General features: G+C 39.4%; 1 protein-coding gene across 3 annotated transcripts in view; it reads left to right on the top strand.

The window, feature by feature from the left end:
* Positions 1-24,205, top strand: part of ptpn13 (protein tyrosine phosphatase non-receptor type 13) — a 236,941-nt gene that overhangs the window by 124,780 nt on the left and 87,956 nt on the right. For all 3 annotated transcript variants that reach the window (XM_055640029.1, XM_055640022.1, XM_055640017.1), the window contains 10 exons: positions 2,012-2,162; positions 6,755-6,893; positions 7,673-7,825; positions 11,246-11,428; positions 12,383-12,545; positions 13,466-13,901; positions 15,567-15,676; positions 20,647-20,736; positions 21,119-21,226; positions 21,954-22,103. In XM_055640029.1, the coding sequence (XP_055496004.1) occupies positions 2,012-2,162; positions 6,755-6,893; positions 7,673-7,825; positions 11,246-11,428; positions 12,383-12,545; positions 13,466-13,901; positions 15,567-15,676; positions 20,647-20,736; positions 21,119-21,226; positions 21,954-22,103 (1,683 nt within the window). The remainder of the gene's footprint in view (positions 1-2,011; positions 2,163-6,754; positions 6,894-7,672; positions 7,826-11,245; positions 11,429-12,382; positions 12,546-13,465; positions 13,902-15,566; positions 15,677-20,646; positions 20,737-21,118; positions 21,227-21,953; positions 22,104-24,205) is intronic.

Below are 24,205 nucleotides of genomic sequence, written 5' to 3'. Positions count from 1 at the left end.
GGATGTCTTAGTGTTCTATTCATTTTCCAGTTGAAATTGTGTTCTAATAGTTTTCTCCAGCAGAAAGTTATTCAAAAGACACCAATAGCAGTGTAACATACATAAGATTCATTACATGTGTGATTTCAATCTTGTTGAAAAACAGCTTTGTTTTCTTAATTCACAAATCAACATTTATTAATCAAATTGCCATGAAACCATGCTATTTAAAGGGCCATTTTCAGCTAAGTGCATTGTTTGGTCACATTGAGATATGTCACCTTTTACTTCAAATGCAACCTCACATCTGTGCATTAATTGCTATATTCCATGGAGGTCGGGGTTGCGGTCACTTTCGGCTTCCCACTATCATTCCAGGCGACTTGTGATTGTTCCCATCTGCTGCTCACCACTTCATTAAAGAGGTCCCCAACTCCACACTAGATTTCACCCACTTTCTTATTCTGCCCACAGGAGGACAGCGAGTAGACATGGGGATTTAATTGTACAGTTCCTCAGATGGCAGGGAATAAACAAACAAATATCCTTGCCAAGATCACTCAGACAACTTCCTTTCAGGTGTGCTGGTCTGTATGTAGATCTGGAGGGTCATAGCAGCCATCTTATACAAAGATCATGTTTCCAATCAGTTTGAGTTTCCCTCACCTCTCTCCTTCCCTCTCATCAGTCCCGCTTCTGTTAACTTGGTATTAACATTTCCCAGAAGCTGGAAGAGTGTTGCCTGTATTGTAATATGTCCCTTTAAGAGCTGTTTCCAAAATCAGTTTCAGCACAATGTTACGACTGGGAAAGTTGATGATATCGGTCTGTAAACCACATGAATTAAGTCTAGCTGTCTATGTGACTCACAAAACAATGCTTTTACCTGTCTAACTATTTCTTAAATGTTAGAATAGTCCCTGCTTCATCTACCTCGCCTGGCAGCTTGTTCCATACACGCATCACCCTTTGTGTGAAAAATTTACCCCTCAGATTCATATTAAATCTTTTCCCCCACTTTAAACTCATGTTGTCTGGTCCTCGATTCACCTATTCTGGGCAAGAGACTCTGTGCATCTACCCGATCTATTCCTCTCATGATTTTATGCATGTTGATGGATCTGGAGTGGCATAAAAAACAGATTGTGTTAAGGGTGGCTAATTTCCTTTTCTGATAGAACTGGATGAGTTTTTATAACATAGAGAAACAGGGAACTGCAGTTGCTAGTTTTCCAAAGAAAGATATAACGTGCTGGAGTAACTCACTGGGTCAGGCAGCATCTCTGCACAACATGGATAGGTAACGCTTCGGGTTGGGAATCTAGAATCAGTCTGAAGAGGGTCTCGACCTGAAATGCCACCTATCCACATTCTCCAGAGATGCTGCTTGACCCACTGAGTTACTCTGGCACTTTGCGAGTTTTTATAACCGTCTCGCAGTCCCATGGTCACCATTGCTTAGCTTTGTTTAAAATAAACTAAATTCTCTCACTTATTTACTTACTTGAATTCCCCAGATGCCATGATGTGAAGCAAACTTTTGTCCTTTGATCAATGGTCCAGAAATTTGGCTGCTCGCCCAGTAACTTAACCACCACATTACCCTAACCTTGATGAAATGTCAATGCAATGAAAGTGTGTTGAAACATGCTGAATGGTTAATTTTAAATGTGTTGAAAACTGTATGATAGAACACTTTCTAACTGTTGAAAAAAGGCAATAACACATTTAAAAAGACATTTGGACAGGTTAATAGATAGGAAGGGTTTAAAGGCATAGACATAAAATGCCAGGCAAATGGAACTAGCATATATGGGCATGTTGATCAGCATGGATGAGATGGTCTGAGGGGCTTGTTTCTATGCTGTATGACTGATTCTATCATAAATTAATTTGGTAGATTTTACCATATTCTGTTGAGATTACCTTATGTAATTTCATCACGACAGGTATTCGTTTATTAAGAATACAATATAAAATGCATAAAACAACTTTAAATATACAAACTAAATATTTGTTCATTGTTTTGTAGAGAATGAATTCTTTTTTGTTGATCTTGACTCTAAATTGTCCAAAATGGCACCAGAAGGATGGAAAGATGTGAAGAAAAGGAACAGAATTGCAATAAATTTCAACCTTTTCCTCCGAATAAAATTCTTTGTCGATGATATGGACCTAATCCAGTAAGTGCTTACCATTCACCATGGGAAAACTAGACTGTAACATAAGGAAACCTTTCTGATTGACCAAATTAAGAACGCAAATATAAGAGATCTGTGGAATTCTCTGCCTCAGAGGGCGGTCGAGGCAGGTTCTCTGGATGCTTTCAAGAGAGATCTAGATAGGGCTCTTAAAAATAGCGGAGTCAGGGGATATGGGGAGAAGGCAGGAACGGGAAACTGATTGGGGATGATCAGTCATGATCACATTGAATGGCGGTGCTGGCTCGAAGGGCCGAATGGCCTACTCCTGCACCTATTGTCTATTGAGAAATGAGCATCACATTTGTGAGGGAAATTGTAGGAAACAAATTTAGCGCAATTGGTCAATAAACCAAAAGCAATCGGGGTGGAATAAGTCGCCACCAGCTATTATCTGGAAATGTGTAGTGCAGTTAATATTAAAAATAACTCTCAAAAAGTAATAGCACAGGAACCATTCAGTTTACCATAAAAGTTATTCCATGCTCGCCATAATTAGTTACTTTCAGAACTGGTTGGATTTATAATCATCCTCAATTCAACCTGATATTGCCATTGGTTTATGACTGTCTCATGTACTGAGTGAGATGCAGTGAAATGCTTCTGTGTGTATTCCAGGCAAATCATACCATATATGATTACACACATACCTCCCTCTAACTCCCAGCCTCGCCTCAATTAAGGTTATCTACAATCTTTACTTATTGGTATTTGTTTTTTATGAAGAAATATAAACCTTTGCATTTTTGGCTGTGATTTTTTTTAACACTGTATTTTGACTATAGGTCTTCAGATATTGATTGTTTTCTAGTATATGGTACTATATATATATATATATGATGAATATCAGTTTAAAAAATAACTAAGATGAGGAAGCTCAAGTAAGCACATTGTACCTTCGCTCCAACCCTTCCCAGATCCTTCGTACAAAGAGACTGCAGCACTTCTGCGACATTCTGTCAGTAATCCTGAGTTCCTTGCACCCCCTGCTGTTCACTGAAATTAGAGTAACACCGACAATCTATAGGTCTGAATGCCTTCAAAAGAAATCAACATTCCAGAAACTGGATGCATTACAGCTTTTAACAAAGCAATCCAATTCCGCCATTATCCACCAGATCATACCCTCCCAAAAAATAAAATCACTTAATTTAGTCTCTGTACCTTTAAAAACAATTGTTGTATGATCTCATCTAGATGTAGGACTAATGTTGTATGATCTCATCTAGGTGTAAGGGAAAAAAATAAATGCTTTCTTATTTTTGATACACTCAGATTGGATACGGAACACTTTGTTTACCCTGCTCCACTCTCAGCAATGTATCAGAGCATACTATATTTTTTTAAACTACAGGCGATGCAACACATCCTCTCAGTTCCTCTCTTCCCACCATCAGGGACCCAAAAGTTGTTTCAGATTCAGATTCAGATTCATTCTTTATTGTCATTGTGCAGTGTACAGTACAGAGACAACGAAATGCAGTTAGCATCTCACCCAGGAGAGCGAACATAGAATAATGAACAGCAATATATATATATAGGTACATACATTAGTGCAATTTTTCTGGGGGAGGGAGTGTCCGGGGGGGGTGACTGGCAATCACCATGGTGCAGAGTTAAGTAGTGTAACAGCCTCGGGGAAGGAGCTGCTCCTGAACCTGCTGGTCCGGCAACGGAGATACCTACAGCGCCTCCCGGATGGGAGGAGGGTAAACAGTCTGTGGCTGGGGTGAGAGCAGTCCTTGACGATGCTGCGCGCCCTCCGCAGACATCGCTTGCTCTGGACAGACTCAATGGAGGGGAGTGAGGAACCGGTGATGAGTCAGGCAGTTTTCACCACCCTCTGCTTTCCGGTCAGAGACAGAGTAGTTGCCATACCATACTGTGATACAGTTGGTAAGGATGCTCTCGATCATGCAGCGGTAGACGTTCACCAGAATCTGAGGAGACAGATGGACCTTCTTCAGTCTCCTCAGGAAGAAGGGATGCTGGTGGGCCTTCTTGACCAGCGTTGAGGTATTGTGGGTCCAGGAGAGGTAATCAGATATGTTGACCCCCAGAAACCTGAAGCTAGAAACACGTTCCACCTCCGTCCCATTAATATGGAGGAGGGTGTGTGTGCCACCCCTAGACCTTCTGTAGTCCACAATGAGCTCCTTGGTCTTCTTGGAGTTATGGGCCAGGTTGTTGTCAGCGCACCATGCTGCTAGGAGCTGGACCTCCTCCCAATAGGCCGACTCATCATTGTCGCTGATGAGGCCAATCAACGTTGTATCGTCTGCATACTTGATGATGGTGTTAGTACCATGTACAGGAGTGCAGTGGGTGAAGAGGGAGTAGAGGAGGGGGCTCAGCACACAGCCCTGTGGAACGCCGGTGTTCAGGGTGAGGGTTGAAGAGGTGTGGTTGTCTGACCTAAAAGACTGTGGTTGTTTGCAGGGAAGCAGCATTTACTCGCATTTCTTCCAATGTAGAGTACTGCTTTCAGTGTTCACAATGCTGTCTCTCCCCAAATCAAATGCAGTTGGGGTGATCACTTCGTAATCAGTATTAATTTCAGAATTAGCCCAAAGCCCCCAGTTGCTGGCCATCCCATGCCCACTCCAACCTATCTTTCTTAGAGCACAGTTAAAACAAGGTTCAGTGTAAGCTTGAATAACATTTCATCTTCCATTATCTTGCAGCTGTCCGGAATAAATCCTGAATTTTGCTATTTTAGATAACTTGCTATCTCTGTCCATATCACACTAGCTCTTTCTGCTGTACATCATCCATCTATGATGTTGGCTCAGTTTGTCTCTCACCAGTTGGATTGCCTGACCTTCTGGGCAGCTCCCACAATCTGTGATTAACCGGGTAAAATTAAACGAAACATAACCATCTTCTAACTAGCTCCATTATTCCCTTTGACTGGGCAGCTCATCCCCATGGTAAACCTAGCCTCACCCTGACACAGACATTCCCTTTGTCCCAATCATCCTTCCCACCACCATATCTGCGATTTAAAACTACATTTTCCAGTTCTGAAGAAGAATCTTCAATCTGAAATGGTGACTGTTTCTCTTTCCACAGATGCCGCCTGACCTGTTGAATATTTCCAGTATTTTTAGATTTTATTTCACGTTTTTTTAAGTGTATCGCGCCACCATTCTGTGTTGTCCCTATTTGAAGCCACTGAATTAATAATGTTTGCTGTAAAATTTCATCCAACAGGACATAGTTTAAGAATGATAAAGTCAATTTCAATTGCGACCTTTAAATCAATAGGGAGCCACTTACATCCCATGTGTCTGGGATGAAGTTAGTCTCTGGAATGAAAGGGCAACATTCCATCTCATTGAAGCATCTATTCATTATGGTCATTGAGTCTCTGTGACCATATCTGAGACTGGGATAGTTATCTACTATTTTGTGCCTCTTGGGTAATGAGGGTAGAGAGTGACTTCCCGGACTCCATGGTCATTGTTTTGGGGGACTTTAAAAAAGCTAACCTCAGCCGTGACCTTCCAAAATACAGACTTCATGTTACCTGCCCCACCAGAGGGGAGAGAACACGTGATCACTTTTATACGGCACTGTTATACAGTCCAAGAGCATGTGAGGCTGGGAAAGCACATCTCAGACCCGCAAACACTCAGCATAGGAGCACCGCAAGGCTGCGTACTCTCTCCTCTCCTCTACTCTCTCTACACCAACGACTGCACCTCCACAGACACCTCTGTCAAGCTTCTCAAGTTTGCGGACGACACAACCCTGATTGGACTGATTGAGGATGGGGAGGAATCTGCCTACAAACAAGAAGTGTCACAGCTGGCATCCTGGTGCCGTAGCTCAACAACCTAGAGCTCAATGCTCTTAAGACAGTGGAATTGATTGTAGACTTTAGGAGAGCTCCCCCTCCCCTCACCCCACTCACCATCAACAACACCACAGTCACATCTGTGGAGTATTTTAAGTTCCTAGGAACCATCATCTCCAAGGACCTTAAGTGGGAGGCTACCATCGACTTCACAGTCAAAAAGGTACAACAGAGGATGTACTTCCTGCGGCAGCTGAGGAAGCACAAACTGCCACAGGCAATGATGGTCCAATTCTACACAGCCATCGTAGAGCCCGTTCTCACCTTCTCCATTATGGTCTGGTTTGGCTCAGCCACCAAGCACGACACCTGGAGGCTGCAGCGAATCGCCGATAAGCAGAGAAGATTATTGGCTGCAACCTTCCCTCCATTGATGAACTGTACACTGCAAGGGCCAGGAAGCGAGCGGGTAAGATCATCTCTGACCCCTCTCATTCTGGCCACAAACCCTTTGAATCACTTCCCTCTGGAAGGCGACTCCGGACTGTCAAAGCTGCCACAGCCAGACATAAAAACAGTTTTTATCCACGAGTAGTTAAAAAATATATATCTTCTAAATCCTGCTGCTCTTAATTGTGGAACGGCAAACGAGGCCAATAAACTTACTTAAATTTACTTAGATCTAATTGCATTGTGCATATATTGAAATTAACATTATTCATTTCTTGTTTTAAGATGCATGTCACATTGTCGTTCTCTTTTTTTTTTAATGAAGGCACACACTGACCAGACATCAGTACTATTTGCAGTTGCGAAGGGATATATTGGAGGAGAGGTTGCATTGCAACAATGAAACAGCTATGCTTCTTGCCTCACTGGCTCTTCAGTCTGAATTTGGGGACTACCAACCAGAGGTATAGATCCATTTACTGATCTGTGATTTTGTAAATAAGCTTTCAGATTCATTCTGCTACATGAACCATTTTATCTTTTAATTTATTTGTGCTGATTCCTTGCTCTACAGATTTGAACCGGTACATTTTAAATAAATTGTTCCATATCTGTCTTTTCACAGATGCTGCCTGATCTGCTGATTGCATTTCAGTATTTTTGTTAGCCTGGTTTTCTTATATCATTTGGTGTGCACCAATATTAACAACAGTGTTGTTTCGGTAATTGGCACTGCCTTTTGTAATTTTAGAGAGAATATCTCTGCAAGTGTATGAGTTTAGTTTAGTTTATTATCACGTGTACCGAGGTACAGTGAAATGGTTTTGTGGTGCGCTAACCAGTCAGCGGAAGGACAATATATGATTACAATCGAGCCATCCACAGTGTACAGATACATGATAAAGGGAATAACATTTAGTACAAGGCAAAGGCTAATTAAAGATAGTCCAAGAGTCTCCAATGGGGTTGCTCAGGACAGCTCTCTAGTTATGGTAGGATGGTTCAGTTGCCTGATAACAGTTGGGAAGAAACTGTTCCAGAATCTGAAAGTGTGCGTTTTCACACATCTACACCTATTGCCCGATGAGAGAGGAAAAATATAATATAACATAATCTGGAGAAAAGTTTGAAAACCTCACTTCAATTGAGTGAGAAATGGTATCTGATCCTCGCCTCCAAAAATATATTGTCCTAAACTACATCTTATCTGGAAAGTATTTAATTTCATTCATTTCTGTTTCAGATTCATGGGAGAACCTATTTCCGGCTCGAGCATTATGTACCAATTGGAGTGGTAGAGTCCTTGAATCAGTCTTACCTGAAGGAAGAGCTGCCTAAATTACACATCACATATTGTGGAGCCACTGAATCTGAATCTGAGCTTGAGTTTCTCAAGGTGATCCATTTTAACATGGAAATCGTGGGGAAGGATTGGAGTGGAGAGTTACTTTATTTTTAATCGTGATTATAGTAAGGAGTTAATTGAATGGTTGAGTCATTCGCCCCTAAAATTTGGACCATTTCAACTAGATTGTGCAATAATCTTTAACTTTTTCATGAATGAATCTGTGGAATTCATTGCTACAGAAGGATGTGGAGGCCAAGTCAATGGATAATTTTAAGGCAGAGATTGACAGATTCTTGATTAGTACGGCTATCAGGAGTTATGGGGTGAAGGCAGGCAAATGGGGTTGAGAAGGTAAGATAGATCAGCCATGGAGGAGTAGACAATGGGCCAAAATGTCTAATTCTGCTTCTAATAATTGTGAACTTATGAGGCTGTGCTGATAATATAAAGCACAAGGGGAGAAAGTTTTGTGCAGGTTTGAACTTTTTTTATTACTTTAATAAAATCAAATTATTACTTTTATTGGTATGAGGTGTATTTTCCTCTTCGATAAAGTTGTTAAACATGTGTACTAGAGTGTTCAAGATGTAAGGCAGACAAAAATGTTATTTTACTCTTTTGTGCTAGTATAATACTAGTCAGTTTGCCTCTGCAGTAATGCTTTCTTTGAGTGAAGGGCTAGAAATAATTATGAATCTTTCTGATTTACTTATCACTAACTATGTTAGACTGAACCAGTAGTATCTATAAATCTGGTACATTTTAAACAATTGGGAGCAGTTTCCAGATACTGAACTTTAACTGCAAATGTGTGGATAGGAGAAAGTGATTTTGAAGGTGAATTTGAATTGTTAATGTTCACTTTTTAATGCTAAATAATAAAGAAAAACAATTTGTTGTGTGTGCTGTTCTCCGGCTAATGAGATTTGAGTAATTAACAATATTACAAAATAATTCCTAGATGCTTTATTCCTTTCTAACATTAGAAATGCCTGAATTAATAATAGTGCCGCAATTAGTACCATGAGCTACTCAAAAAACTTCATGACAGTTGATAATAATAAAACACAATAAAATAAATAAATGAATAAATGAAGTATTTGAGATGTGCATTTGCAGAGAATTGTACTTAGACAATAGATAATAGGTGCAGGAGCAGGCCATTTGGCCCTTCGAGCCAGCACCGCCATTCAATGTGATCATGGCTGATCATCCCCAATTAGTACCCCATTCCTGCCTTCTCCCCATATCCCCTGACTCCGCTATTTTTAAGAGCCCTATCTAGCTTTCTCTTGAAAGCATCCAGAGAACCTGCCTCCACCGCCCTCTGAGGCAAAGAATTCCACAGACTCACCACTCTTTGTGAAAAAAAGTGTTTCCTTGTCTCCATTCTAAATGGCTTACACCTTATTCTTAAACTGTGGCCCCTGGTTCTGGACTCCCCCAACATCGGGAACATGTTTCCTGCCTCTAGTGTGTCCAAGACCTTAACAATCTTATATGGTTCAATGAGATTCCCTCTCATCCTTCTAAACTCCAGAATGTACAAGCCCAGCTGGTCCATTCTCTCAGCATATGACAATTCTGCCATCCCGGGAATTAACCTTGTAAACCTACGCTGTACTCCCTCAATAGCAAGAATGCCCTTCCTCAAATTAGGGAACCAAAACTGCACACAATACTCCAGCTATGTCTCACTAGGGTTCTGTACAACTGCAGGACCTCTTTGCTCCTATATTCGATTCCTCTTGTTATAAAGGCCAACATGCCATTCGCTTTCTTCACTGCCTGCTGTACCTGCATGCTTACTTTCATAGACTGATGTACAAGGACCCTCAGATCCCGTTGTACTTCTCCTTTTCCCAACTTGACGCCATTTAGATAGTAATCTGCCTTCCTGTTTTTGCTACCAAAGTGGATAATCTCACATTTATCCACATTAAACTTCATCTGCCATGTATCTGCCCACTCCCCCAACCTGTCCAAGTCACCCTGCATTCTCATAGCATCCTCCTCACAGTTCACATGCCACCCAGCTTTGTGTCATCTGCAAATTTGCTAATGTTACTTTGAATCCCTTCATCCAAATCATTGATGTATATTGTAAATAGCTGCAGTCCCAGCACCAAGCCTTGCGGTACCCCACTAGCCACCGCCTGCCATTCTGAAAGGGACCAGTTAATCCCTACTCTTTGTTTCCTGTCTGCCAACCACTTCTCTATCCATGTCAGCACTCTACCCCCAATACCATGTGCCCTAATTTTGCCCACTAATCTCCTATGTGGGACCTTATCAAATGCTTTCTGAAGGTCCAGGTACACTACATCCACTGGCTCTCCCTTGTCCATTTTCAAAATTACATTTTCAAAAAATTCCAGAAGATTAGTCAAGCATGATTTCCCCTTTGTAAATCCATTCTGACTCGGACCGATCCCGTTACTGCTATCCAAATGTGCACTATCTCATCTTTTATAATTGACACCGGCATCTTCCCCACCACCGATGTCAGGCTAACTTCATTGCTACCTATTCATTTAAATGTTCTGCTTGTTATAATGTTTAGAGTTATAGTAAAAGCAGTAAACAACACATACTGAATAAATGAAAATACCTGTTACACAGCAATTTGGTGAACATTATTAGGAATGGATTCTTGAGGCATGTGGATTACCTGTTTCCTTTTGTTTTGGTTAATATTGTGATAGTTATCTTTCAAATGATTATGTAAGGTCCTCTCTAACCCATCCCACCGGACAACACCAATCCCAACAATCAAATTCCATATTAACCAAGGTTACTTCTCATACTTTGGGAGCCATGCATTAGGAAGGCAGATGTTAATGGTGAACTCCACTAATCATAATGATAGGGTAGAATTAGGCCATTCAGCCCATCAAGTCTATTCCGCCATTCAATCATGGCTGATCGATCCTTCCTAAACCCATTCTCCTGCCTTCACCCCATAACCTCCGACACCCGCACCAATCAAAAATCGACCTATCAATGCCACAGGTGCACCAGAATGCCAATCAGCTGTCTGAAGAAAAGTTTCTAAGACTTATGATTTGATGGGATGATTCCTGCTCTCCTTGTTGCATGCTGGAGAGATGGATTACCTACAGTAGTCATCTCCAAGTAAAAAATAGTTATCCACAATGTTCAACAGTCTCCTTAAAATCCACAGAACTACAGCAGAAGTAAGACATTCTTGAACCTGAGAGAATGCTTAAAAATATATTTAAAAACTCTGGATATCCACCATAACACGGTAATTAGATATAATATTCATGTACTTGGGCCAATGCTATCACAGGCCAATAATATTTTGGTTCAGCTCCATAAAGACATTTTCATTAGATTTCCCTAGATGTGTGACATCGGAAATTGCGGCGTTTGTTTCTCTTTGAGTCATTCTGAATGTGTGCTATGTCTCAATGGTATTTTTTCTTTATTTTCTTCTACTTTCAGGTATGCCAGAAACTGCCTGAATATGGAGTGCTATTCCATTGGGTTTTACCAGAAAAGAAATCGCACACTGGAATTAATCTAGGCATTTGTTCAAAAGGTGTAATTGTTTATATGTTACAAAATGGGGTCAGAACAGAAGTCCTTCGATTTCCATGGCGAGATACAAAAAAAATCTCATTCAACGTAAGTGTATTCCAGTTCTGATGTATCATTTGCAGTAGCTATGACTGGTTTAGTATTCCCGACAAGGTCTTGACCCAAAACCTCAGCTTCTGTCTCCCCTGATGCTGTCTGACCTGCTAAGTTTATTCAAAAATGTTAGGGTTTTTTGCTCCAGATTCTAGCATCTGCCATTTCTTGTGTCTCATACATGTTTTGTTTACTCATGTAACATGCTCGTAGTGTTCTGAGAGATATTGATGCTACAAATGTTTTCATGAAGATTGAAAGTAGTTGGAACAGAGATATACAAGACAAGCTACATCAAACTTATGTTTTACACTCAGCTGTGTCGAGTGGAACAAATGAATGGAGATTGAAATGCTAAAGTTATTATTAGAAGAATTTATCTTTTGGTTTCTCAGATTGTTTAAGTCCTGCCTAGTGAAATTCAATTTGATATCAGAGGATGAGGGTTGTACTTTCATTCAGTTTTCTGATGAAAGGATGAAAAATAAACTTTTACTTCAAGAATCAGTTTTGGATTATCTTTATTTCAGAGGTGAAAGAACAGCTGTAACCCACAGACCAACCTGTTACACAGTACTCAGAAATACCAATTAACTTATCTACAGATTTCTCTTATTTACCATTTGGTATATTTTTCTAGTTGTATTTCAGTCATTTAAAAAACAAATAGTTTTCTCGATGTGATGAATGATTTAGAAGCAGGAGTTATCACTTGTCCTTTGATGCGTAAGGAATAGAGCAATTTTAACTGATTTAAGTTTATTCAATAAAGTTACATATTAAGTTATAATTGAACAAAACTATGCAGTGTTGATAGTGATTTCACTTCATTTTATGTGAATCTTTTGCATCAGAACACAAATAAAGTTCCATCACGCTCAAGTACTCTAATGTCCTATCAATTTCTGCTCCATTCCAAAATCGATATTGTCTTCCTAATTTATGCAGAGAAAGAAGATTACATTACAGAACACTTCGGATGGCATTAAACATCTGTTTCAGACAGATAGCAGCAAGACCTGTCAATATCTCTTGCATCTGGTCTCATCCCAGCACAAATTTCAGCTGCAGATGAGAGCACGAAAGAACAATCGGAGCTTGGAGGAAATTGGTATGGATGCAAATACTTTATCAGTTTAGTTTATTGACACGTGTACCGAAGTACAGTGAAAAGCTTCTGTTGAATGTTAATCACTCAGCAAAAAGACAATGCATGATTACAATCAATCCATTCACAGTGTATAGATGCACGATAAGGGAATAATGTTTCATCTCATGTGCTTTGTTGCGCATTGTGTGGACACGATTACTTTCTTAACTTTTAAAATTATGTGTTTAAAAATTGAAAAGAAAATGTTAAAATTATTAAAATATTCTTCATTTCCTTATTTAATTTCCTAATGCCAGTTCTATTTTAAATAAGATTATCACGAAAATTATGCAACTGATTATAATGCGGACCCCTTTAATGTGGAGTTTTATGTACTTCAGGATTTTAACATTCTTTTTGTATAAAACACATCAAAGTACATTGGAAAAGACTGTGGTGTTGATTGTCAGGAAGGTAAATGTGATTTTACCTGGATTCATATATTCTTGAATGAGATACTCAAACAGATCCAATTGTTCAGTTTTTTTTATCATAGTGATAAGCTAAACAGCAATGTACAGAGACTTGAATCTGTAAACATTCATCTTTTTGGAAGTAATATGAGTGTGATTGTGATATTATGAGTTTAGCTGAGATATGCTCTGAGAGCAATGGTTGCACACTCACTTAGTAATTTAACAAAAGGTAACAAATTCAGGAGGTAACCATTGAAAGTATCCAAAGATGACCATTAGGATTGCAATTTACAAAATGAGTTGAGTAATAAGTTTGCTTTATTCAACATTTTCTAGTTTACTATGAATAATATTGCAAAATGTAATGATGGTGATTGCACAATCCCTTTAAGACTTATTATAGAAGATTGGTTTGTGAAAAATTGTATGTTTAATGAATTCACTTTTCTCTCTTTTCTGGTTTAGAAATTTTATCTGTCAACAGTCTGAACTACAATGGAGACTCGGCAGGTTTATTCAGCATGGGCAGAGTGAATAGTAGTTCCAGTCTTGCTGTCAGTGCATACAACAAAATAACTGATCCGTCACAACTTACGCGATCTGAACTTCTGAAACGCATGTCCAGGTCCGAGGCAGCCTTGAACCAGCCCCTGCATAGCATCTCAAAAGACAAGATGTACAGAACTTTGTGGGAGCAACATCCTCCCATCCTCAGTAAATCTCACTATGACCTTCGTCAGGTTTCTGACTTGAAACGAAGAAGCACACCCATTTTTAGCAGTCAGCTCATTCACCCTTCACATCTGCTGCTGGATGGAGCGACTGAACTCAAAATGAAACATCCAGCTCACCGCTCAGACACAGAGTCTGTGGCAGAAAGTGAGCAGCTGATCAAGAGCAGGTATGTTTCTGCATGAGGAATGGCTATAGATGAGAAATAGGTTTGTGGTGTTAGACACAGATAATCAACTGCTCTACCAACCATATAAATGGCTAAAGTTTAGGATTGATTAATTGGATTGATTGATTGATTGTTAGTTACACCATGGAAACGGGCCCTTAATCCCACTGCGCTCACACTGACCATCAATCACGCGTTTACACTGACCATTGATCACTCATTTACACTAGCTCTATTTTACCCCACTATTGCATCGACTCACTACACAATAGGGGCAATCTACAGTAGCAAATTAAACTACAACTACGCACATCTTTGAGATGCGTGAGTAAACCAAACCGCCCAGTGGAAACCGACACCGGGAGAACATGCAAACTCCACACAGACAGCACACGAGTTCTGGATTGGCAACACGCAAGCCTCAGCGGCCCGACTACTTTAGCCCACCCATGAACATCCAACAGCCTTTGATAGTCTGGCAGTTGTCAAAGATTTTCTGAACAGAGTTTGAATACAGTGTGTCAGATATATTTAGAAAAAGCATTTGGATGGATTTAAATAGTGAAAACAATGTATTTAAATCTTAAATAATATCTGAAAAACGTCAAAATAGTGAATAAATAATTAGAAAATGAAAGAGTGAATACATAATTAGAAAACAAAAGAGAGATCTTAGCAGTACATGTCTCAAATAAATAAGATTGCTATTCCAACATAGGACATCAAAGGACAAAGGACATTTATTGTGACATACACCATTTCTGGTGCAGTGAAATTTGAGTTGCCATTTGCAGCACATCAATAAAAAATAAAACACAACATTAAAGAATTTAACATAAAAACATCATGGTGTAAAGCTGAGAATTAAATGCAGTGCATCTAGACTTTGCCTATAGAAACACATGGAGTGGATGGTCAGATGGCAGATCATCTCAGAGGTCTGCGTTTGACCATGCCCAGGCACAATCTAAATGCACTCGGGTTTGAATGTCTGATGACTAGCCATTGCATGATACAGTGGCAGAGCAGTTCTGGCAACCCAGATTCAATCCTAATCTCTGATGTTGATTAGGAGAAGAAAAGAAGAGAGAATTTGACAAAAGAATAAATCATTTTATATTTATCTTTGAGTTGTCACAAAATGACAATAATACAAGCTCAATCAGCAATTATACATGGATAAGTGGGCAATTTCTATCCTGGAATAAAACGGGGATTATTTTAGTTTTAGCAGAAACCGAAACATAATAATACGTAAAATATCTGATTTTTTTTTTAAGCATTTGTTCTCTGGATGCTGCTGTTGAGGCTGGATATTTACTTGTTTTTAATGTAAATGATAGCATCAAATTTAACTAAAAACTAGTTTGTCATGCTGCCTCTTGTTCAAATCATAAAGAGGCAGGATCAATCTTTTTTTAATTTTCTTGATTAATCTAATTGATTAATTAGCAATTTCTCCAAAAGCATTCAATTAAAATATGTTGGTGTTTCTTTGTCACATGACAAGTAGTTTGATTTTATTACAATCTAATTTAATTCAGAGACTAGCTGTAATGGGGACTGTTGTATGTAAAATATAGCCTAATTTAATGTATTTATATATTTATTTATGTCTGTTGTTCATTCATCTTCCATTTTATCATTTTTATTACTTTGTTCAAGTATCATCAGTCCAAAGAAGTCTCAGGCTGCCTTACACCGAAGCCCTGCCCGAAGAGTTCGTGCTCCTGATTCATTATCTGCTGAAGACTCTAATCAGGCAAATGCCATAGGTCAGACACAAAATATTTGATAGAATTACCAATTGGGTTTATACATGCACAATAATAGCTAGTGTAAACTTCAGGGGGTTATGTTTAAGGATCATATTCTAATTTTATTCACTCCTTACCCCCTTAATTTCTTCTTTTTTTTCAATTTTTCTTCATAAAAAATTTGTAAAAACTGTATTAATACACATTCTAAGTGGCAAACACCATTTCCATTTGGGACAACACAACCGTGGTGCTAGTAGATCTGCTGCCTGATAGCTCTAGAGACCTGCATTCAATCCTGAACTTCCGCTGCTGAATGAGTGGATTTCGTCCATTATCTCCAATGACCTTTGGATTTGCATTGGTTGCTCTGGTTCCTTCCCACATCCCAAAAATATGTGGGGTGGTAAGTTAATTGGCTCTTTATTTGTGGAGGACCAATGGGAACGTGGAGAAAAGATGGCTAATGTAGTATCCATGTGAAAGAGGAGTTGATGGGAGCTTGGACTGACATCTATTCAGTTCACAGTTCTCATGTTAATTCTCAGTGTCATTGGCCACTCCTGACCTGACCTTTCTGCATTTGGCCTCTTGCCCTATTATGATGGAGCTCAATGTAAGTTCAAGGCAAGAATTATATCTTCTGACATGACGCATTATAAACTTAAGGACACTGAATTCAATAATTTCAGATAATTAATCTTGTGAACAATGAATCTCACATGACAGCATCTGCTTGAATCGAGAGTGGGGGGGGGGGGGGGTGTCCGCAGCTGGGCAGCGCTCTGATTTAAACAAAACAGTAAGTTTTGTGAAGAATTTTATTGAAAATATATAGAGATAAATGCCGAAATTCAATGAGTGGATATCCGAATTTATGTTAAATCCCTAGCGAAATTGTAAAAATCTCCGCGTTTTTGCGTTTGGTTTTCGAGGAGAAACGTTCCAAATGCAAATTGCCGTACACCCACACACACACACACAGATTTAAAAGTATATAGATTATTCCATTTTAGCATATCAATACATATTACCGACGCTGAGTCTGAAAGGTGACGAGGCCTTGGATGTTGATGCATGAAGATTCTATTCATTTCTGAGTAAATTCCTTTTGTCATGATTAGAAAGAGATTAGTTAAAACAAAAATGTAGGTCCCTTGCAGTCAGAAACAGGTGAGTTGATCATGGGGAACAAGGACATGGCGGACCAATTGAATAACTACTTTGGTTCCGTCTTCACTAAGGAAGACATAAATAATTTGCCGGAAATAGCAGGGGACCGCGGGTCAAAGGAGTTGGAGGAATTGAGTGAAATCCAGGTTAGCCAGGAAGTGGTGTCGGGTAAATTGAATGGATTAAAGGCCGATAAATCCCCAGGGCCAGATAGGCTGCATCCCAGAGTACTTAAGGAAGTAGCCTCAGAAATAGTGGATGCATTAGTAATAATCTTTCAAAACTCTTTAGATTCTGGAGTAGTTCCTGAAGATTGGCGGGTAGCAAATGTAACCCCACTTTTTAAGAAGGGAGGGAGAGAGAAAATAGGGAATTACAGACCAGTTAGTCTAACATCGGTAGTGGGGAAACTGCTAGAGTCAGTTATTAAAGATGGGATAGCAGCACATTTGGAAAGTGGTGAAATCATTGGACAAAGTCAGCATGGATTTATGAAAGGTAAATCGTGTCTGACGAATCTTATAGAATTTTTCGAGGATGTAACTAGTAGCGTGGATAGGGGAGAAGCAGTGGATGTGGTGTATCTGGACTTCCAGAAGGCTTTCGACAAGGTCCCACATAAGAGATTAGTATACAAACTTAAAGCACACGGCATTGGGGGTTCAGTATTGATGTGGATAGAGAACTGGCTGGCAAACAGGAAGCAAAGAGTAGGAGTAAACGGGTCCTTTTCACAATGGCAGGCAGTGACTAGTGGGGTACCGCAAAGCTCAGTGCTGGGACCCCAGCTATTTACAATATATTTTAATGATCTGGATGAGGGAATTGAAGGCAATATCTCCAAGTTTGCGGATGACACTAAGCTGGGGGGCAGTGTTAGCTGTGAGGAGGATACTAGGAGACTGCAAGGTGACTTGGATAGGCTGGGTGAGTGGGCAAATGTTTGGCAGATGCAGTATAATGTGGATAATTGTGAGGTTATCCATTTTGGTGGCAAAAACGGGAAAGCAGACTATTATCTAAATGGTGGCCGATTGGGAAAGGGGGAGATACAGCGAGACCTGGGTGTCATGGTACACCAGTCATTGAAGGTAGGCATGCAGGTGCAGCAGGCAGTAAAGAAAGCGAATGGTATGTTAGCTTTCATTGAAAAAGGATTTGAGTATAGGAGCAGGGAGGTTCTACTGCAGTTGTACAGGGTCTTGGTGAGACCACACCTGGAGTATTGCGTACAGTTTTGGTCTCCAAATCTGAGGAAGGACATTATTGCCATAGAGGGAGTGCAGAGACGGTTCACCAGACTGATTCCTGGGATGTCAGGACTGTCTTATGAAGAAAGACTGGATAGACTTTGGTTTATACTCTCTAGCATTTAGGAGATTGAGAGGGGATCTTATAGAAACTTACAAAATTCTTAAGGGGTTGGACAGGCTAGATGCAGGAAGATTGTTCACCAAGTTTGGGAAGTCCAGGACAAGGGGTCACAGCTTAAGGATAAGGGGGAAATCCTTTAAAACCGAGATGAGAAGAACTTTATTCACACAGAGAGTGGTGAATCTCTGGAACTCTCTGCCACAGAGGGTAGTTGAGGCCAGTTCATTGGCTATACTTAAGAGGGAGTTAGATGTCGCCCTTGTGGCTAAGGGGATCAGGGGGTATGGAGAGAAGGCAGGTACGGGATACTGAGTTGGATGATCAGCCATGATCATATTGAAAGCGGTGCAGGCTCGAAGGGCCGAATGGCCTACTCCTGCACCTAATAGCTATGTTTCTATGTTTCTATGATGAAGGACAATCCCATCATGAAGACAAATCTCTTTATATTGAAGTCTGAAGAAGGGTTTTGGCCTGAAACATTGCTCCATAGATGCTGCTGCACCCACTGAGTTTCTCCAGGACTTTTGTCTACCGATTTTCCAGCATCTGCAATTCCTTCTTAAACAAAATCTCTTTTTTTATGTTTTGCACGTTGTCTTTAAATAATACAAGCAAGAGAACAACTGTGATAAATTTGCAAACCATGCACCTTAATCCATCTCACCTCTTATGGTGAAGTAATTATTTATTTGGTTACCTATGTTCAAACCTTACTGTAGCTTAAGTTAGTCAGCATATTTGCCCTTGGTACTTTTGTACCACAGCTGTAGTGCTCTGTAACATGCTACATTAATTTATAGTGTAGGAAAGAACTGGGGATACTGGTTTAGCACTTTAACTCCCCCTCCCATTCCTCAATCTGACCTTTTTGTCTTGGGCCTCATCCATTGTTAGAGTGAGGCCCAGTGCAAATGGGAGGAACAGCACATCATATTTCGCTTGGGTAGCTTAAACCCCAGCGGTATGAACATTGACTTTTCTAACTTCAAATAACCCTTGCTTTCCCTCGCTCTCCATCCCCTCCCCCTTCTCAGTTCTCCCACCAGTCTTACTGTCTCTGACCACATTCTATCCCGCCCACACCCCTGACATCAGCCTGAAGAAGGGTCTTGACCTGAAAAGTCATCCATTCCTTCTCTCCAGAGATGCTGCCTGTCCCGCTGAGTTACTCCAGCATTTTGTGTCTACCATAATTTATAGAGTATTGTGATGCAAAGGCAGCTGAATTTGAGAGCTGATTGAACATCAGAGTAAAGGGGAGTTAAATACTCTGAAAGAAGGACTTCAGCCTCAATTTTTTTAAATTCTTTTTCTAAGATGTATTTGATTTGCTGATGCTGGAACAAGTTCAAAACATTAAAAATTAAGCTCCTATAATATATGGTATATGGTCAAGGGGTTAGCATACCTTAGTTCTTAGTAAAGGCCATAATTACCTGAAATATTGTGAAATAAATATTAAATCTAAAATTTCTTATTTTGTAACAGCATTTTAAAATGTATCAATACATATTACTGTACATGTTCTAATCAGGAATTAGTATGTACAGTTTTGAGATCCCATCAGACCCTGCTGCCTTGATGACCATTGGTAGTCAACAGAGCAAACTCAGTTTACAATGTTCAAGTGTCTTCATGGGTTTATGCATCTTAAGAAACGGAAAATGTAGGCAATATAAAATAAACAGCGTTACTTGGGATAAAATGAATTTATGTATGATTAATTGACGCAATTATTATAGGAATGCATAAATGGTGTGTAATACACAAAAACTGCCTTTAAAATACTAATAAAGGAGTAAAAGACTTAAATTGAAACATTAATATTCTAATTATACTATAAAGCATAGCAACATCTATAGCGTTTTATTGGATTATTGTTTAATTGGGCTGTTTAAAATACAAATAAGCAAAAGCAAATCCATAACAAACCATTAATTTGTTTCTGGATGGATGCATTTTGGGCAGCTTTTTCTTTGTATAATCTAATCAAAAGTTCGAGCATTAATTAGAGTTGTAACCCTTTTAATTATCCAATTGAATTGTTGTGTGCCCTATTATTTGATTTCTGGACAATTGTTTATGAGGTTTTCACACTCCCTATATTGCCATATCTACGTATGTTGAGACCAGCTTTATAAGGAGAAGCAACTGCATTTTAAACATAGTTTTTAATTCTAATTACTGGGTGCTTAAAATAAATTGAAGATTGGTTATAGTTGTTTGGTGGAGGTGGGGTATCATAATTATTGTCAAGAGTGTACCAAGCAGATTGGCACAGTAATGTAAACATTGTACAGCGCACAAACAAAAGGTTTGAGACGTGTAAGTCAAACTACTTAATTCTATTTTCAACGATCAAATAAATCGTTTTTTTTTTTTTTTTGACTTTCTCCATATGGTAATTTACCTAATTGTTGATCATTCGTGTTTGATAGGTACTCTTCATCAGAAATTGAGTACTTTGTCTTCACCAGAAAGGGAGCTCAGATGTATAAAGCTGAAGAAGGATGTAAAACATGGTTTGGGTATGTTGACTCGGTGTGTTTGGTTGATTAATCAATGGGTGAAATAATGATATGAAGCTGTTGAAGTAATTTTAGCATCAATGATTTTAATGTAAAGATCAAAGACAAATATGTAAAAGCTTTCTGTACAGTAAAAGCCAAAACATTGCCTACTGGTGAATGGGTACCCTGGAAGCAGCTGAAATGTTTTTATTGCTGCTATGACTAAATAATAACAAAGATATAAAATGACATTGGGCGAAAAAGTGAATTTAAATTGAGATGATCAGCGTCAGTATGTTATAAATCATGTTGACAAGTTGTTACAAAGCATGGGGAAAAGTTCAAGAATCGTAAACCATCTAATAGTATAACTATTCACCAATCTATTGCATAAAAATAGGTTTTCAGATTGTTGGTGGATCAAAGACAGGAAAGTTGGACATGGGTATTTTTGTCACCACTATCTTGCCAGGAGGCCCAGCAGAACTCGACCGGCAGCTGAACCCAGGTACTGTATCACATTTGTTGTGCATGGTAGTATAGGAGGTGTTAAATATTCTTGACTTCTCCAGCATTGTACCTCCAGCTTATCTGTTGAGTACATGATTAGTCAGGCAAAGAGTCTAGAAGTCATGTTATTTTAAAGGGAACAGGAACAGGAGCCATCAATATTAAGATTTCCTCAGCACAAAGCACTTCAATCTGGCATCTAACTATGAGTTGGGAGCCCAGGTTGGATGTGCGGCCTAAGCTGATAAAGTTGGTTTTCTTTCGCATGTTTCAATGTATTTTTCTCCAATCTCCAATTGTATTCCCAGCAAAGATGGGCAATGCCTCAGCTGTTAGCCAAACACACTGCAGCTTCTGATCTTACCAGCAAGTGATCATCAAGGTGTGTCCATTAGAGTTTTATTTTGGAACAACACTTGATATCATTTGGTATTTTTATAGTTTTTATTAATTGATATATTAACCAATTGTCCAGTTTGTTGAAACATTTTGTAATATAGGCATCTTCAAAACGTCACAAGTTTGTTGTGTCCATTGCATTGGGGCTTTTATTTAAATGTTCAATTTGGTATTTTAATAAAATGCAACATTGACCATATGTTAAAATATTGGAATAAATTTAATAAATATTTTAAGGCTATTTTATTACTTTTTGAAAGTGCACCCACATTTTTTGTGAAATTGGCAATTTTGTTAAATGACAATTATGTTTTTGCTGTCTAAAGGTGATCGTCTGATATCTGTAAATGGAATGAACTTAGAAGGTGTTGCACACCTTGCAGCAGTGGAAATTTTACAAAATGCCCCTGAAGATGTAACCCTGGTGGTCTCTCAGCCGAAAGAGAAACTTTACAGTAAAACTGACATTCCTTCCGGTACTTATCCGCTATTTTATGAATAAAAATCTGCTACAATGAAGTATAATAATTTTATGTGTAAGGCCAGAGAATGTGGATTTGGGAACATGCAGCAGAATGGATCTGAAAATTAAAGTAATAACAGATGCTGGATATCGAGAGGATAAAGCAGAAAATGCTGGAGATACTCAGCAGGTTAAGCAGCACCTTTAAAGAGAGAAACAGAGTAAACGATTCAGATTCTCATTAGAAGAGATGCAGCAAGTCCTGAATGGTGGTAGATCTAGCCCAAAGACCATCCTGATGGCTCTAAGATTTTTTCACTGGTTTTCACTGGTCTACAGAAACTATTGGAAAAATCTTGAGTTTTGATTACTTTGTAATTACTTGGAAGAAAATATAATAGTCAAGATCATAAATTATGGAGCAGCACATGAATCAACCTTTAATTATTATTTTTTTTAAATCATTGATATATATTGACACTAAAAAACGAAATATAAAGTTCACCCAGACCTCCTTTTAGATGAAGATAGACACAATTGCTGAAGTTAATCAGCGGGTCAGGCAGCATCTCTGGAGAAAAAGGATGGGTAATATTTTGGGTCGGGACCCTTCTTCAGACCCAGAACGTCACCCATCCTTTTTTCTCCATAGGTGCAGCCTGACCCGCTGAATAATCCAGCATTTTGTGCCTATGTTTGGTATAGAAACATAGACATAGAAATTAGGTGCAGGAGTAGGCCATTCGGCCCTTCGAGCCTGCACCGCCATTCAATATGATCATGGCTGATCATCCAACTCAGTATCCCGTACCTGCCTTCTCTCCATACCCCCTGATCCCCTTAGCCACAAGGGCCACATCTAACTCCCTCTTAAATATAGCCAATGAACTGGCCTCAACTACCCTCTGTGGCAGAGAGTTCCAGAGATTCACCACTCTCTGCGTGAAAAAAGTTCTTCTCATCTCGGTTTTAAAGGATTTCCCCTTTATCCTTAAGCTGTGACCCCTTGTCCTGGACTTCCCTAACATCGGGAACAATCTTCCTGCATCTAGCCTGTCCAACCCCTTAAGAATTTTGTAAGTTTCTATAAGATCCCCTCTCAATCTTCTAAATTCTAGAGAGTATAAACCAAGTATATCCAGTCTTTCTTCATAAGACAGTCCTGACATCCCAAGAATCAGTCTGGTGAACCGTCTCTGCACTCCCTCTATGGCAATAATGTCCTTCCTCAGATTTGGAGACCAAAACTGTACGCAATACTCCAGGTGTGGTCTCACCAAGACCCTGTACAACTGTATAAACCTGATCCTTTCTACACACTTGTTAGCTGGGCCATTCAAATAAATGTGCCTATGCTAGAAGTACTAGCTGCAGGCCCAGACATGAAGATCACCTGGCCCTTTGGGTTTGAAATGCCTGGAGACTTGATCGTGAGAGCAGGGTAGATGGAGATGTTAGCTGCACAAACATAGGACCTCCAGTACCTTCTCACCTTTGCCATGTTGTGCTCCTCACGTCTGTACTTTGCAGCTGAAAGACACCTCAATTAAGGACATAAGGAGGCTTAAGTGAAGAATTATCCTTGGAATGGACCAGTTGGATGAAAGGGCCTTGACCATGCTGCCAATACGACTAAACATTGTGCATGTTCTCAGTGTTCTACAGTATGATTTAGCACAGCAGCATTAACTCTCTTTCTCTTTGTAGCTGCTGACCTCCTAACTATTTGCAGTTTGTTCTGTTTTAATTTTGTGTTTTACTTATACCATCCATGTATTGTTGTACCTTGTGTTCTGTTTAAAGTTCTGTCAAATAGAATTTCTGAAGATAAGTTACCTCCATTTGCTCTTGTGGTGTTAGTGCTAAAGAGCCATTGGGTCCAATTCAAGTACAAGTGCTGTCATGGCAGTCGATAGGTCATCCTCTTTAATAGTGCTCCCTCTTTAAATTGTGGAAACTTCACTGGCATTCACAGACAACCGGACTCATTTAGAAGTTGATTGAAAAGAAAGTTAACTCACAATCACCTGTCAATTACACTGCAGCTATTTATGTTTCATTTTTGCAGTTCTGTGGTTGGGACACATTGGCCCAAATTAGGATAAAATATGAAGT

This window comes from Leucoraja erinacea, chromosome 1 (assembly GCF_028641065.1).
Source record: "Leucoraja erinacea ecotype New England chromosome 1, Leri_hhj_1, whole genome shotgun sequence".
NCBI lineage: Eukaryota > Metazoa > Chordata > Chondrichthyes > Rajiformes > Rajidae > Leucoraja > Leucoraja erinaceus.
This window is presented reverse-complemented; position numbering and strand designations above follow the sequence as displayed.